Here is a 16,521-nt window from a genome sequence, read left to right as displayed (position 1 = left end):
CCTGGTGTTCTGTGAGGTATCCCTCCATGTGCTTGTCCCTCATCCAGTCCATTAGAGTTTCCTCTCCCTGGTGTACTGTGAGGTATCCCTCCATGTGCTTGTCCCTCATCCAGTCCATAAGTTTCCTCTCCCTGGTGTTCTGTGAGGTATCCCTCATGTGCTTGTCCCTCATCCAGTCCATAAGTTTCCTCTCCTGGTGTTCTGTGAGGTATCCTCCATGTGCTTGTCCCTCATCCAGTCCATAAGTTTCCTCTCCCTGGTGTTCTGTGAGGTATCCCTCCATGTGCTTGTCCCTCATCCAGTCCATTAGAGTTTCCTCTCCCTGGTGTACTGTGAGGTATCCCTCCTGTGCTTGTCCCTCATCCAGTCCTTAGAGTTTCCTCTCCCTGGTGTACTGTGAGGTATCACTCCATGTGCTTGTCCCTCATCCAGTCCATAAGTTTCCTCCCCTGGTGTTCTGTGAGGTATCCCTCCATGTGCTTGTCCCTCATCCAGTCCATTAGAGTTTCCTCTCCCTGGTGTACTGTGAGGTATCCCTCCATGTGCTTGTCCCTCATCCAGTCCATTAGAGTTTCCTCTCCTGGTGTACTGTGGGGTATCCTCCATGTGCTTGTCCCTCATCCAGTCCATTAGAGTTTCCTCTCCCTGGTGTACTGTGAGGTATCCCTCCATGTGCTTGTCCCATCCAGTCCATAAGTTTCCTCTCCTGGTGTTCTGTGAGGTATCCCTCCATGTGCTTGTCCCTCATCCAGTCCATAAGTTTTCCTCTCCCTGGTGTTCTGTGAGGTATCCCTCCATGTGCTTGTCCCTCATCCAGTCCATTAGAGTTTCCTCTCCCTGGTGTACTGTGAGGTATCCCTCCATGTGCTTGTCCCTCATCCAGTCCATAAGAGTTTCCTCTCCCTGGTGTACTGTGAGGTATCCTCCATGTGCTTGTCCTCATCCAGTCCATAGAGTTTCCTCTCCCTGGTGTTCTGTGAGGTATCCCTCCATGTGCTTGTCCCTCATCCAGTCCATTAGAGTTTCCTCTCCCTGGTGTACTGTGAGGTATCCCTCCATGTGCTTGTCCCTCATCCAGTCCATTAGAGTTTCCTCTCCTGGTGTACTGTGAGGTATCCCTCCATGTGCTTGTCCTCATCCAGTCCATAAGAGTTTCCTCTCCCTGGTGTACTGTGAGGTATCCCTCCATGTGCTTGTCCCTCATCCAGTCCATAAGAGTTTCCTCTCCCTGGTGTTCTGTGAGGTATCCCTCCATGTGCTTGTCCCTCATCCAGTCCATTAGAGTTTCCTCTCCCTGGTGTACTGTGAGGTATCCCTCCATGTGCTTGTCCCTCATCCAGTCCATTAGAGTTTCCTCTCCCTGGTGTACTGTGAGGTATCCCTCCATGTGCTTGTCCCTCATCCAGTCCATAAGAGTTTCCTCTCCCTGGTGTACTGTGAGGTATCCCTCCATGTGCTTGTCCCTCATCCAGTCCATTAGAGTTTCCTCTCCCTGGTGTACTGTGAGGTATCCCTCCATGTGCTTGTCCCTCATCCAGTCCATAAGAGTTTCCTCTCCCTGGTGTACTGTGAGGTATCCCTCCATGTGCTTGTCCCTCATCCAGTCCATAGAGTTTCCTCTCCCTGGTGTTCTGTGAGGTATCCCTCCATGTGCTTGTCCCTCATCCAGTCCATTAGAGTTTCCTCTCCCTGGTGTACTGTGAGGTATCCCTCCATGTGCTTGTCCCTCATCCAGTCCATTAGAGTTTCCTCTCCCTGGTGTACTGTGAGGTATCCCTCCATGTGCTTGTCCCTCATCCAGTCCATAGAGTTTCCTCTCCCTGGTGTACTGTGAGGTATCCCTCCATGTGCTTGTCCCTCATCCAGTCCATTAGAGTTTCCTCTCCCTGGTGTACTGTGAGGTATCCCTCCATGTGCTTGTCCCTCATCCAGTCCATAAGAGTTTCCTCCTCCTGGTGTACTGTGAGGTATCCCTCCATGTGTTGTCCCTCATCCAGTCCATAGAGTTTCCTCTCCTGGTGTACTGTGAGGTATCCCTCCATGTGCTTGTCCCTCATCCAGTCCATAAGTTTCCTCTCCCTGGTGTTCTGTGAGGTATCCCTCCATGTGCTTGTCCCTCATCCAGTCCATAAGTTTCCTCTCCCTGGTGTTCTGTGAGGTATCCCTCCATGTGCTTGTCCCTCATCCAGTCCATAAGAGTTTCCTCTCCCTGGTGTACTGTGAGGTATCCCTCCATGTGCTTGTCCCTCATCCAGTCCATAGAGTTTCCTCTCCCTGGTGTTCTGTGAGGTATCCCTCCATGTGCTTGTCCCTCATCCAGTCCATTAGAGTTTCCTCTCCCTGGTGTACTGTGAGGTATCCCTCCATGTGCTTGTCCCTCATCCAGTCCATTAGAGTTTCCTCTCCCTGGTGTACTGTGAGGTATCCCTCCATGTGCTTGTCCCTCATCCAGTCCATTAGAGTTTCCTCTCCCTGGTGTACTGTGAGGTATCCCTCCATGTGCTTGTCCCTCATCCAGTCCATAAGAGTTTCCTCTCCCTGGTGTACTGTGAGGTATCCCTCCATGTGCTTGTCCCTCATCCAGTCCATAGAGTTTCCTCTCCCTGGTGTACTGTGAGGTATCCCTCCATGTGTTGTCCCTCATCCAGTCCATCAGAGTTTCCTCTCCCTGGTGTTCTGTGAGGTATCCCTCCATGTGCTTGTCCCTCATCCAGTCCATAAGAGTTTCCTCTCCCTGGTGTTCTGTGAGGTACCCCTCCATGTGCTTGTCCCTCATCCAGTCCATAAGTTTCCTCTCCTGGTGTACTGTGAGGTATCCCTCCATGTGCTTGTCCCTCATCCAGTCCATCAGAGTTTCCTCTCCCTGGTGTTACTGTGAGGTATCCCTCCATGTGCTTGTCCCTCATCCAGTCCATCAGAGTTTCCTCTCCCTGGTGTTCTGTGAGGTATCCCTCCATGTGCTTGTCCCTCATCCAGTCCATAAGAGTTTCCTCTCCCTGGTGTTCTGTGAGGTATCCCTCCATGTGCTTGTCCCTCATCCAGTCCATCAGAGTTTCCTCTCCCTGGTGTACTGTGAGGTATCCCTCCATGTGCTTGTCCCTCACCAGTCCATAAGAGTTTCCTCTCCCTGGTGTACTGTGAGGTATCCCTCCATGTGCTTGTCCCTCATCCAGTCCATCAGAGTTTCCTCTCCCTGGTGTACTGTGAGGTATCCCTCCATGTGCTTGTCCCTCACCAGTCCATAAGAGTTTCCTCTCCCTGGTGTACTGTGAGGTATCCCTCCATGTGCTTGTCCCTCATCCAGTCCATAAGAGTTTCCTCTCCCTGGTGTACTGTGAGGTATCCCTCCATGTGCTTGTCCCTCATCCTGTCCATCAGAGTTTCCTCTCCCTGGTGTACTGTGAGGTATCCCCCTGGGATGGGTGATTTGGGGCAGGAAGGGGGGGGGGGGGGGGGGGGATCCAGTGTCGTGTGGTCCATTTCCTGCTGGATGATGGCATTGCAGTTGGGACAGGCAAGGGAGGTAGTATGTTACAGTGAATGACATAATCAGTCGGATAGTGAAAAGGTTTGAACTGAGATATTGACAAGTTTAGTTAGAAGGTCAATTTAAAAAAATAAAAAATGAGTTCTTGTCATAAATAATCAAATCAACCCTTTTTGTACATCTTCAGGAAATATCAAAGCTTAATTTCACTTCTGAATATTTTTTACAGCTAGTCAAGTTGAAAATATGAAATTTGAGAAAAGTTGCTTGATACCTTTTCAACAAGATATGAAGTGAGTAGAAAATTGCCAGAAGACATTAGAGAATAAAAAATTTTTTCGCGGCGGTGGTGGGGTTTGAACCTGCGACCTTATTGGTACGACAATCCTCCTGGCAGGTGAGAGCGTGGCTCTACCGTGTGAGCTATCCACGAACACAAAAATATGCGTTTCAAACTCAAAGTCATTTCTAGATCCCTCTCTCACCCACTTCTTGAGACCGCTGATTCGTTCACCACCATCGCGAAGTAATTTTGACCAGCAGTTAAGCTTAATAGCCAATATTCTCATCACAAACATATAACATAGAAACGATTGAGACATTGAGTATGCTCCTGTGTATGGGGTGAATTTTTAATTCAGAAAAGTGAGTGGAGCAGGCACTTATGTTGGTAACAACAAGATATGAAGTGAGTAGAAAAGTGCCAGAAGACAATAGAGAATAAAAAATTTTTTCGCGGCGGTGGTGGGGTTTGAACCTGCGACCTTATTGGTACGACAATCCGCCTGGCAGGTGAGAGCCTGGCTCTACCGTGTGAGCTATCCACGAACACAAAAATATTCGTTTCAAACTCAAAGTCATTTCTAGATCCCTCTCTCACCCACTTCTTGAGACCGCCGATTCGTTCACCACCATTGCGAAGTAATTTTGACCAGCAGTTAAGCTTAATAGCCAATATTCTCATCACAAACATATAACATAGAAACGATTGAGACATTGAGGATGCTCCGGTGTATGGGGTGAATTTTTAATTCAGAAAAGTGAGTGGAGCAGGCACTTATGTTGGTAACAACAAGATATGAAGTGAGTAGAAAAGTGCCAGAAGACAATAGAGAATAAAAAATTTTTTCGCGGCGGTGGTGGGGTTTGAACCTGCGACCTTATTGGTACGACAATCCGCCTGGCAGGTGAGAGCGTGGCTCTACCGTGTGAGCTATCCACGAACACAAAAATATTCGTTTCAAACTCAAAGTCATTTCTAGATCCCTCTCTCACCCACTTCTTGAGACCGCCGATTCGTTCACCACCATCGCGAAGTAATTTTGACCAGCAGTTAAGCTTAATAGCCAATATTCTCATCACAAACATATAACATAGAAACGATTGAGACATTGAGTATGCTCCGGTGTATGGGGTGAATTTTTAATTCAGAAAAGTGAGTGGAGCAGGCACTTATGTTGGTAACAACAAGATATGAAGTGAGTAGAAAAGTGCCAGAAGACAATAGAGAATAAAAATTGATACCTTTTCCATACATCTAACCATAACTTCATGAAAAATCACCCGATTTACTTCAAATAAAGATTAAAATGCTCTGGGGGAGCACATTCTTCATTCTTTCAGAAAATGAAAAAAATAAATGCAAATCTCAAAATCGTCACCTTCCGACTGATTGTGTCGTCCACTGACACATCTTTCCTCATCTATGGAGGTTGTTGGCTGTTCTGGAGGTTGTTGGCCGTTCTGGAGGTTGTTGGCTGTTCTGCCATGTCTTGCTCTAGATTTCTAGGGAGTTTGACAGATGGACCAATCAGTTTGTTTTTTTTTCCTTTTTAACAAATTGTCATTAATTTTTTTTTTTTAATTAAGCTTTATATAGCGCAATATCCTCTAAAATGTGCCCAAAGCGCTTTACAAGGGGTCCCTGGTCAGCAGCAACAACATGTAGGACGGGACATGTCGCCTGTTAGGCGATATTACAATTTTTCGGACAAAGACAACGCTGCTAACGGCCAGGTACTCACTTTACACCTGAGAGAAAGTTAGTAAAGAACCTTTTCCAAGGACTCAACTATGCGCCGAGCGCGAGGCTCGAACCCAGGACCTTCCGATCCGAAAGCGAGTGTCATACCACAAGACCACATAGCCGCACATTATCATCACATATAACATAGGTCTTTCTAATTTGTTTGTCTCTTTTTAGTTATCCATATACCAAAGCCTGTTGTACGTCCCGCATCCTCCATATCTACAACCACTAATAGTGAGTATGAAACTGGTACTGTATTAATTAATGGCTTCTGATGATCCCAGGCCCTTCCACGTTTACAAATTTGATTGGTATATATTCACATGTAGGCTACTTATTTGCAGGTCTGATAATCCAGATTGTTATGGCCTCATTGCTGTATTGGAAATACTGTCAAACCAATGCAAATTGTTACTTAATATTTAATACTACTACTACTCCTACTACTACTACTACTACTACTACTACTACTACTACTACTACTACTGCTACTACTACTACTACTACTACTACTACTACTACTACTACTACTACTGCTACTACTACTACTACAACTACTACTTCTACTGCTACTACTTCTACTACTGCTATTAATACTACAACTACTACCTTTAAGTAATACTTGTTTTCGGGTCTCATGGTCTTACTTCCATTAATGTAAAATTATTGTTATTATTATTATTATTATTACTACTACTACTACTACTACTACTACTATTACTACTACTACTACTATTACTACAATTATAATCATCATCATTATCATTATTATCATTATTATTATTATTATTATTATTATTATTATTATTATTATTATTATTATTATTATTATTATTACTATTATTAATTTACCAGGTAACAATAATGCCTCAGGGAAAGACACCAACCACAGCCAAGTTGATGATGTGGAGGAAAGGTTGAAAAATAGTTTACATATCCAGGTAAGCTGTTGACAACATTTAAACAAGAGAAGACATGATTGTGTTTCAATTTGCCTCTGACCTCAATAGACAAGTAGATTTTTGACCACTCAAAACATGGGACTTGTGTCATTCTGTCAATTATTCCCAAACAAACATAGCTAGTTTACTACAAACAATAGAATGAATGAAGCTGGTGTCATTCTGCTCTTCATTCTTGTTTTTAGACTGCCAATAAAAATCGGTGACAAATTCTCACCTGATTCATTGCTGTGTTGACCAATCGAATCATGGTATTTGTGTGACACCCTCAGCTCGGACAAACATAGCTTGTTAATTACAAACAATGGAATGAATGAAGCTGATGTCATTCTTGCTCTTCATTCTTGTTTTTAGACTGCCAGTTTGGTGATAAATTCTCACCTGATTCATTGCTGTGTTGACCAATCAAATCATGGGATTTGTGTAACACCCTCAATCATGCTCGGACAAACATAGCTGGTTGTAGCAATAATGAGTGAATGAAGTTGATCTCACATTCTGGCTCTTTGTTATTGTTTTTCGACCCCCAGTTCAGTGATAAGTTCTTATTTGATTCTCTCAATCAGACTAGTGGTTCCACAGTGTTGTTAGATTGATCAGGAATATATAGAACATTGAGTATTTTACTTAAACACATACCAACAATTGTGATACTCGTGTAGCTCACTTAGTTAAACAATCACTTAATCCTGATGAACTGACTACAAACAACCAAGATTACACAAAATGTATATGTGTTGACTGTTACTATTGTTGTTGTTACTATTATTGATGAGCATTTTCTCTAACACATTCAGTGTGTATAAGTATATACGATGCATACTATTCAGAAATCCCCAAAACACAATGTGTTCTGATTTGCAGGCCTGATAACCCAAATTGCCATGCGCTCATTGTTGTGATTGAAATACTCTCAAACCACTGCAAAATATTGCCCACAATAGAAAATGTTAAATCGGCCCTATTGTGACATTTGGTTATACAAATAAGTATATGTCGCGGCACTGAAATGATGTTACTTTTCTCAATATTTAACAAATTCTCATATCGTACTATTATTTTTTTATGAATTTTTAACATTTGTTCAACTTATGTAAATATTTATTTATTTATTTACTTAGTTTCTTAAATCAAATTTTTTGTTCCATTGTGTTGTCCAGTCACCAACTTCATCCAGCCGTCAACAGTCAGCTCCATTGAATGGATCAAGGAATAGGGGCAATTCAGGTCAGTATTATTATTATTATTATTATTATATTATTATTATTATTATTATTATTATTATTATTATTATTATTATTATTATTATTATTATTATTATTATTATTATTATTATTATTATTATTATTATTATTATTATTATTATTATTATTATTATTATTATTATTATTATTATATTATTATTATTTCTATTATTTCTATTATTATTATTATTATTATTATTATTATTATTATTTCTATTATTATTTCTATTATTATTTCTATTATTATTATTATTATTATTATTATTATTATTATTATTATTATTATTAAGTTCAGTCCTTGTAGGAGGTTGTTACTCACATTTTAATTTTTTTTTTTTTGCTCTACATTGACTTTGTTCAGAATATTACCGCAAAATTTGTGGCTAAGTAAATGCTTATTGCACATTGGCACACATTTATTCTGATTATTATTCTAACATGGTAGAGCAAGTCAAATCATTTGAGCCTTCTACAATCAAAAGCACACCATTAATAAAGTCTGTAGGTATGCGCAAATGGATCTGGCAATCTTTCTACACTCGATTTAACTTACTATAATAACACTGCGTTCGTTTTGATGTGATCCAATCACAAAATTTAAAGGCTAATTACAATCCGGCAGTTATTCCTTTTAATGATAGTATTATCGTGGAAATGAATTTAGACCAAGGTGAATCTTTTAAGCCATCAACGGTCAAAATCAATCCAGTAATAGGGAATGAGATTAGCGGAAGAGTAGCATATCTTGATTGGACGTCACCTTACAGAGAGAACGTCAAAATGGTTTTGCGCATGCGTCTCTCTCGCCCTCGCTTTCGGTGAAATGTCTCATGCCGCACAACCAACATGACGTTCTCTCTCTAATAACTTTTCCGCTCGTGATTTCCAATCAAGGGACGCTACTCTTCCACTAATCTCATTCCCTATAAAGTCTGTAAGTGCATACGAAATAGACCAGTTTTTAAAAGTAGTGGATATCTTTAAAAATAGTGGGTATCTTAAATATGAATGAGTCTATATGCGTTGTCAGTAAAACTTCTTATCTGGTTCTCCTCAACTTAATTTGACAGTTCATCATTCCCCTTCCTTTACTGATTCTGATATGAAGAAAAAGTGATGCAAGCACTGTAGACTCGATCCTAAAAACAAATATTTTGTCATTTCTATTCTTAGATAAACAGCCAAGAGGGCCCAAGTCACCACGAAACAGAAGATCCAACACGCCTTCATCACCTGCATCTTCACCACCACCAACATCATCCTCATTAGCAACTTCTTCTCAACCACAAACATCAAGTTTACAATCCCAGCAACCACAGCCACAAAGGCAGCGTAGACCCGATTCGGGTCGAAACAGTCGAGGAGGAAGTGCTAACGCAAATAGGAACACCAGCAATAATATCGATGGTGGTATTAGCAACGACGCCCAAGGAACAAGCTCTGACAGAGATGGTAACAAGAACAACAACAGATCTCCAAACCGAGGAGGCAGGGGAGGTAATAGAGGCCAAGATCGAGGTAGGGGGTCGGGTCGGGGCAGGGGTGGGCGTGGGGGTTACAGAGGAAATCCGCAACAGTCTAGTCTAGGTGGTGATAACAGCAACCACATTAATACCAGCCAGCCTGTTACTGCCTGAGATATATTTGGTTTGGAGCTATCTGTCACCTTAAAACAGAAGAGCAACCATTAGGCCTATATTGTTTTATGTTTGTTTTGTACGAAAGCATAATCCGGTCTTGGAAAATCTACACATTTTTTTTTCTTTTGATGAATACATTTTACATTAGATTTATGACCATTCTCATATTTTATGATGTAGTAGCAAAAGCAATTTTGTGACATTCGACATAAACATAAACGGACATTAATATTATGTTATGTGCAGCTATGTTGTCTTGTCGTATCACACTCACCTTTGGACCGGAAGGGTCACAATCACTGTGTCTTCTTTCCCACTACATCTGTTCTCCTTTTTACGTTACTGTCATCTTTGTTCACGATAAAAAAATAACTGGGGGGCAGCTTATCTTTAAGTCAAAATTGGCCAAATTCAGATTTTCTATTCCAAATTTGGACTTTTGAACCAAAATTTAATTAGAAAATAGGTGAAAATATTATTGTTCATGGAAAATATAGACACAGGTCTAAATTTCATAAAACGGTATCAAATCTAAAGAATTTTAAATGTGGCAATTCACATAAATAAAGGTTGAAGTCTTGCAGTTTGAATTAATATAGATTTTTTTCTTTTTAAAATTTAGATTTTTTTTTTTTTCAAAAAACATCCTGGCAGGTTTGCATATTACACATGGTTGTTTAGAAATATTTTTTAAAAATTATATTTATTTTTCAATTTATAGACTTAATAATATTCTTTTTAAAAAATTATGGGTGCGTTTTTAATGGTTGTTTAGTTCCATTTCATTCCAAGATTAATTACATTAGGGTCTTGCTCTAAGAGTGTAACTGGTAATTTTGGCTAAGGCAGTCTTTTGAGCTTAAAGTAACGATAAATCCTGGCCCTTCATTCATCTGGAAAGAAAGAGAGCTTTATAGACTGTACATCTCCAAAAAATTCACTCAACCCTAACTTCGACTATCTCAGTAGTAGTTTCCTTTTACCCCATCACTATTCACATTTTTGTGAGACAAATTCTAATCATATTATTAACGCTACAGTTTTTATTTTTTTACATTTAAAAGGGTGGTTAGATTAAAATATGTACATGCCAAATTTCTTCTACATTGAGTTAATGAGGACATATTTTTTTTTCAACTTTGAAAATTAGCAAAAAGAAATTCTCGAGGGATAGCGAAAGTAGAGGGGCTGGGCTGAGTGGGTTAAATTATTAAGAAAATGAACAAGCCCTGAGGTTCAAGTCCTGTAAACATAAACAAAATGTCTGCTTTTCAGTTTATTAACGGAATTCAGTATGTTGAAAAACCTTTGTATATTTTTTAATCACATGCCGAACGAAGAAAAAATTAAGTACCATGACATACTTGCCTATTATTACGGAATGTCCGTAATTGTTATGGAAGTGTAAGGACAATTACGGACTTACGGAAATAGAAGAAATATTACTGATACAAATGGTTGCAACGTTATATTAAAAAATAATTTTTTTTTTTTCATTATTTACCGCATGCTACAATAAAAAACTCAATGCTAGGGAAAGACAATGGTGTGATAGCTTTTTGTAAGGAAAAGAACCCCAATATTATTTTATCAGGCTGTCCTCTATATAACATGGTAAGTTTGTTTTACATGTATAAAAGGGTGTATCTATCATTATTTTTGTTTGCTTTAGTATTACTGAAATTTGACCATTGATTACTGATGAATTTTGTATTTCTTACTGAATTTGAAATTTTCAAGTAGGCAGGTATGCCATGATGTGTTTTTACTGGAGTTCAAATGCTCACGTAGGGGTCAGTCGATGTGAATGCGTAAAAGTTCAGTTAATTTTTGTCTCTTGAATTGGTAACCCTGTGTAAATCACATGTTTTGTGTCTAGTGTAGAATTTACACAACAGTTACACAGTTAGAGCAAAACATCATCAACATTATGCTTTTGTTGTTTATTGTGTTTGATAAAGAGATCTCAATATTATTGTATTGATTAAAGGTTTGACAGTGCAAGGATAATGCGTATGCCTAGTGATATTTCATGGTTCAATGTAATGCTGATTTGTGTTGACTGGCAAAAACAACGAGACCACTGGCCTATTGAAATGTTAACAGAATTAGCAGCAAAAATTCTCGTTAGTTCTCAGGGAAAAGATACCAGTCTCGTAGTAGCTATTTTAAAAATTAATTCACAGCTTGTTTTCAATGGGGTTTAAACAATACTTTAACTCGCTCAACCCTAGTGCTGGCAATCTCTACACTATTTATTTGTGATCACTCAATATAGTCTTCTGACCTCCCGTTGTTGGCAGGAGGTCATTTGCTGTGTCTTCTATTCCCCTATATCTGTTCTCCGAGATGCTTTCTATCTTTGTCCACACTTTTTATTTTTAACCCTTGAGAAACCAATTCTGCTATTCTATTTTTCTGATATACCTTCAACTGGGGTGACTTGGCCTCTTAGGGTGACTTTACCTCAACCGATTTAGAGCATTTTGGGCTTTCTCAGGCTTGTCGCTGTTATTTCTTTCATTAGGGGACTTCATTTTTCATAAAAAGAAATTATGTTACAAATATAAATACAATCTAATTTGTCCAAATCAAAAGAGGCCAAGTCACCCCAGTTGACGGTATCACTAGTTTTTGGAATAATTTTGTGGTGAATGTAAAAAAAACAAAAAACCTTTTTGGCAAAGTCTCATAACCACGTATAAGCTTCAAAAAGTAGAAAATACTTAAGTCGTTTTTTTTAAGCTGTTATAGTCATCTGAGTACATAACTGGCAGAACATGTTTAAGGGTTTATTGTCAGAGAGATTCTTATCTGACCAAATCTGCAATATGATTTTATATTGAATAGCAGGGTAGTGGGAATCCTGAAGTTCCTGCAGAGGATATACAAAGCAGGGGTTCATTTGTACAGTATTTGAATAGAGGTTATTTTTTTGGCTAATTAAATTCATTATTAATGTTCTTATTTTCAATATGTTTCTATTAATATATATATATATATATATATATATATATATATATATATATATATATATATATATATATATATATATATATATATATATATATATATATTATTGTTGGAATATAATACCACCACAATTATCATCATCATCATCGTCTTCGCTACTGCCATCACCATTGTCGTTGTCATCAAATTCCTGTAGAACATATACAAAGCAGGTTTACAGTAATACAGTATTTGAATGGAGGTTATTTTGTGACTAATTCATTATTAATGTTCTCATTTAAAATATTTATATATATATAATGCAATCACAATCATCATCATCAATGTCATCTTCATCACTGCCATCATCATTGTCTTCATCTTCAAGTTGCCCTAAGTAGCAGCATCCATTTATGCCTTTTTAAATTTTATGCAAAAATATTTTTTTTAAAGTAGTATATTTAACATGCAACATTAAGAAAATGATATTTTCAGATTTTTAAACTCCAGAAGGAAAACATAAAGCCATGCTCAAATCAAGAATAATGCAAAAATGGAGGGGGAAAAAAGCATAAATATTTTTTTTAAAAATCAGATTATGTATACAAACTATTTACATACCCAGCACTATGAATTACATTTTTTTGTATTTCTCGCAGTTGAGTAGCCAGTCCATATTATTATTTTTATCATCTCCCTTTTCTCAACTGGTAAGAAAGGGGCAGGATGTTCCGACTTCCCCTGGTTGCTTTTCTGTCTTTGTCCTTGGTTTTGCCTTGGCCTGGGCTGGAGTCCTTGGCTGAGACAGAAACAGTAATTTTGGGAGATGTTTTTATTTTCCAAAGTCAGTGAACATTAAATTCCCACCATACATCCAAACACAAGACAAAACAAAGAAGGGGACACGGTTCTTAATTCACCATATCTGCAGCCAGAACAAAAAAAAAAAACCAGACAAACATTCCCTTTGCCAGATCCTTTTGGCATGAATTCCTACAAGATGCTATTGACACTCTGTGCCCCAATTCTATTCAATACACTCCTTAGAATCCTGGGGTCGACTCTAATTTGTTTTCTACCACGAGGTCTTTGAATATTACGTCTAACTGTAAACATGGGTAGTTGTACTGTTGATTCTCTCAAGGCGCCTGGCAGCTTTATGCATCTGCAAGAAGAAGAAGACGAAATATGGTGCAAGTTGTTTTTTTTAACATGGGTAGTTGTACTGTTGATTCTCTCAAAGTGCAAGGCAACTTAATGCATCTGCAATAAGAAGAAGAAGAAGAAGAAATATGGTGCAAGTTGGTTTTTTTAACATGGGTAGTTGTACTGTTGATTCTCTCAAAGTGCAAGGCAACTTAATGCATCTGCAAGAAGAATAAGAAATATGGTGCAAGTTGTTATTTTGAATTCGGTTCAAGTTAGGTCAATGGACTGATAAGTTGTCCTCCTTTTTTTGTTGTTGAAAAATTGCCATTATCATCATTTTTCAAAAGAATGCTTTTGATAACCCAATTTAATTTAACGTGCATATCAATATTTAATGTAAATATTACAGGCCGTATGAATCTGTGGATAGTAATGGAAGAAGCATTGTTTTTACTATCCAATGTTTTCCTTATTATTGGCGCTAATAGGACCTAAATGTGTTGCAAGCGCCATAAAATCCTTAAAAAACAACAAAACAAACATATTCTACTAGATCTAACAGATTCAGCTACTCAATCAATACTGGTTGGACAGGGTAAAAGGGGGAGGGGGAGAGGTCGATCTCTGTCCCCTTACGTGTGAAAAGAAAGCTCTACCAACTAAGATCTCAGGATTCCCCTTTGGAGCATTTTGACTAATCTAAGCTTTGTTGCAGTTATTGTATCCGTTAAAAGACTTGAATTTTTATCAAAGGAAATAATTTCCACAGAACTTTATATAATCTCTAATTGGTCCAAAATTCAAGAGGCAAAGTTTCCCCTTTAGGCAAAGTTACCCCAGTTGAAGGTACTGAATTCGGTAAATATACGGAAAGTTGGCAACAATGTTGTTCTTTTCTGCAGTTGTTAAATTCTGTTATTTTTTTCAATATTTTCATGCATATCATAAGGCATATCTCCGTTATTGGCTGTGTCATATATTGTTGTATCTTGAAAACTTCTTAAAAACGGGAAAAAAAAGATGTGTTGATGAATTTACCCCCATTGTTACAATTACTACCATCATTACTATTACCATTACTACTATTTCTACGACTACTACTACTACAACTACTATTTCTATGACTACTACTGCTACTACTATTTCTACAACTACGACTACTACTACTACTACTACTACCAGCTTTCATGGACATGTTTTTGTTTATATGAAAAATCCCCAAATTCAACGAACAATTTAGCCATCCATTGAAATATTTTGTGCATACAAATATTTATGGCGTTATGTAATTGATGTGAATACTAAGATGTAAGAAGCTGTGGACTGTACAAAAATGAACATAACCGCTTAATAGAATCAACAAAATTCTAAACAGACAAGGTTTTGGGCTCAATAACGAAAAAAGTCAAAACGCGTATACATCAGGTAAATTCAACGACATGTTTATTAGGGGGAAATTATGATGACTAAAGAAGAGTTTTGAGCCTATAATGTTCCATGTTTAGTTATTTTATTATTTTTAAAGGGGTTATATTCATTTCTTTTACGTTACTTTTTAATGTTATTGGTGATGACGAGGTTGTATTTCATGAAGTTCTATTAATTGATGAACAAATTTTATATTCTATTTTTAATCATAATTTTATTCGAGATATTCAAACTTTAGAATGTTTGCAACTATTTGCATTCTTATCCTTGTGTGTCTTACATTCATGAATATACATAATTTATATGTAAATATGTTGTTTTTTTCTCATATATATGCTGTAATAATGTATTAGTTTACCCCCTCGCCACATAGTATCGTGCAGCATTGATTTCTTGGATTAAACTCTTCAATAATAGGTCAACAATTTTATCAAGTTGATTAAAGAAGCAAATGTTTTGGGAGATGATATTTTTTTGTCTTGTAAATCACGTCTCTGTTATGTACCTACTGTATTATGTTTTGTTTACATATTAAATATATGATTTGTAAACATTTGAGTTTATTCCTCTTAGTGGGGACCTATTCTGATGTCTTGATGATGAGACTTTTAGGTGATCTCAAACTAAGTACTTTGATATCTAGTGTGCTCTTGGAATCTTCATCTGTTTATTATTTGAACCAATTCCCCTTTGTCTTATCTTTTCTTAGGTGCTTTAGTTGTGATTCTAATTCTAGAACTTTTTACTATCCCATTTTCTTCCTTTTTTACGAGCGTTGATATGACCTTAATGTGTTGCAAGCGCTGTAAAACCCTTAAAAACAAACAAACAAACACTTACAAACAAGCAAATGTTTAAAGGATTGTCAGGGCGTTGACCCTACTTCAATCTGAAACAGTTAATTTAATCTACTAAGCTACTGACAGCGACTTGTGGGTGGGGCAGTGAGGTCACCTTTTCTGCATCTCTTTTCCCCCTATAAAATTTCCTTATGGAGGTTCCTCTTTGTCTTTGTCTTGTAATGAAATACCTTTGTATCGTCTCGGTCCAGGCTGGAGTTTTTGGCTGAGAGGGAAACAGTATTTTTTCCCCTTGTAAATCATCTCTCTGTATTCTACTGATTTTAGCTTTTTTATTGTAGTGGGATCCTATAATCGTGTCTGCATGGGGCTTTAAGTTGATCTCAACTAAATACATTGATAGTTTGCTTTTGAATCTAGTTTTGTTTCCTGTTTGAACCCGTCCCCTTTGTTTGACTTTTTCGTAGGTAGTTTTTATTCTAAATCTATGGGGGTTTGGGGGTTTTTTTCTTCTTCCTGTTCATTGGTTTTGAGATGACCTTAACTCACTCAATCCTAGAGATTTTTGCTACTTTTCAAAATTGGAAAAAATGTATTCAAAATGAGCATGTACATAAATAGTTTTATTCAACCACAATTAACATGTAAAAACTAAAAAACATTAGCTTTGATACTACGCCTATGATTTGTTTCAGAAAAATGTAATAGGCATTGGGTAAAAGTAACCCGGACAGTCTACGGATATAGTCGGTGTTACAAGCATTGTAAAAACGCTTCAAAACAAAACTAAGTTAAATTAGGAGTGGGATGCCCATGTGGTTTACACCCCG

At 37.9% G+C, this 16,521-nt stretch overlaps 1 protein-coding gene across 3 annotated transcripts in view; it reads left to right on the top strand.

Annotated features, from left to right (window-relative positions):
• LOC144959113 (SPATS2-like protein) overlaps positions 1-11,915 on the top strand; it is a 54,277-nt gene extending 42,362 nt beyond the window's left edge. For 2 of the 3 annotated variants that reach the window (XM_078891538.1, XM_078891537.1), the window contains exons 12-15: positions 5,691-5,750; positions 6,372-6,457; positions 7,639-7,705; positions 8,896-11,915. In XM_078891538.1, the coding sequence (XP_078747664.1) occupies positions 5,691-5,750; positions 6,372-6,457; positions 7,639-7,705; positions 8,896-9,359 (677 nt within the window). In that variant the 3' untranslated portion in view covers positions 9,360-11,915. The remainder of the gene's footprint in view (positions 1-5,690; positions 5,751-6,371; positions 6,458-7,638; positions 7,706-8,895) is intronic. The other variant, XM_078891539.1, reaches the window with a different exon arrangement.
• Positions 11,916-16,521: the final 4,606 nt, after the last annotated feature.

This window comes from Berghia stephanieae, chromosome 13 (genome assembly GCF_034508935.2).
Source record: "Berghia stephanieae isolate SIO BIC M18660-M18661 chromosome 13, UCSD_Bste_1.3, whole genome shotgun sequence".
Lineage (NCBI taxonomy): Eukaryota > Metazoa > Mollusca > Gastropoda > Nudibranchia > Aeolidiidae > Berghia > Berghia stephanieae.
This window is presented reverse-complemented; position numbering and strand designations above follow the sequence as displayed.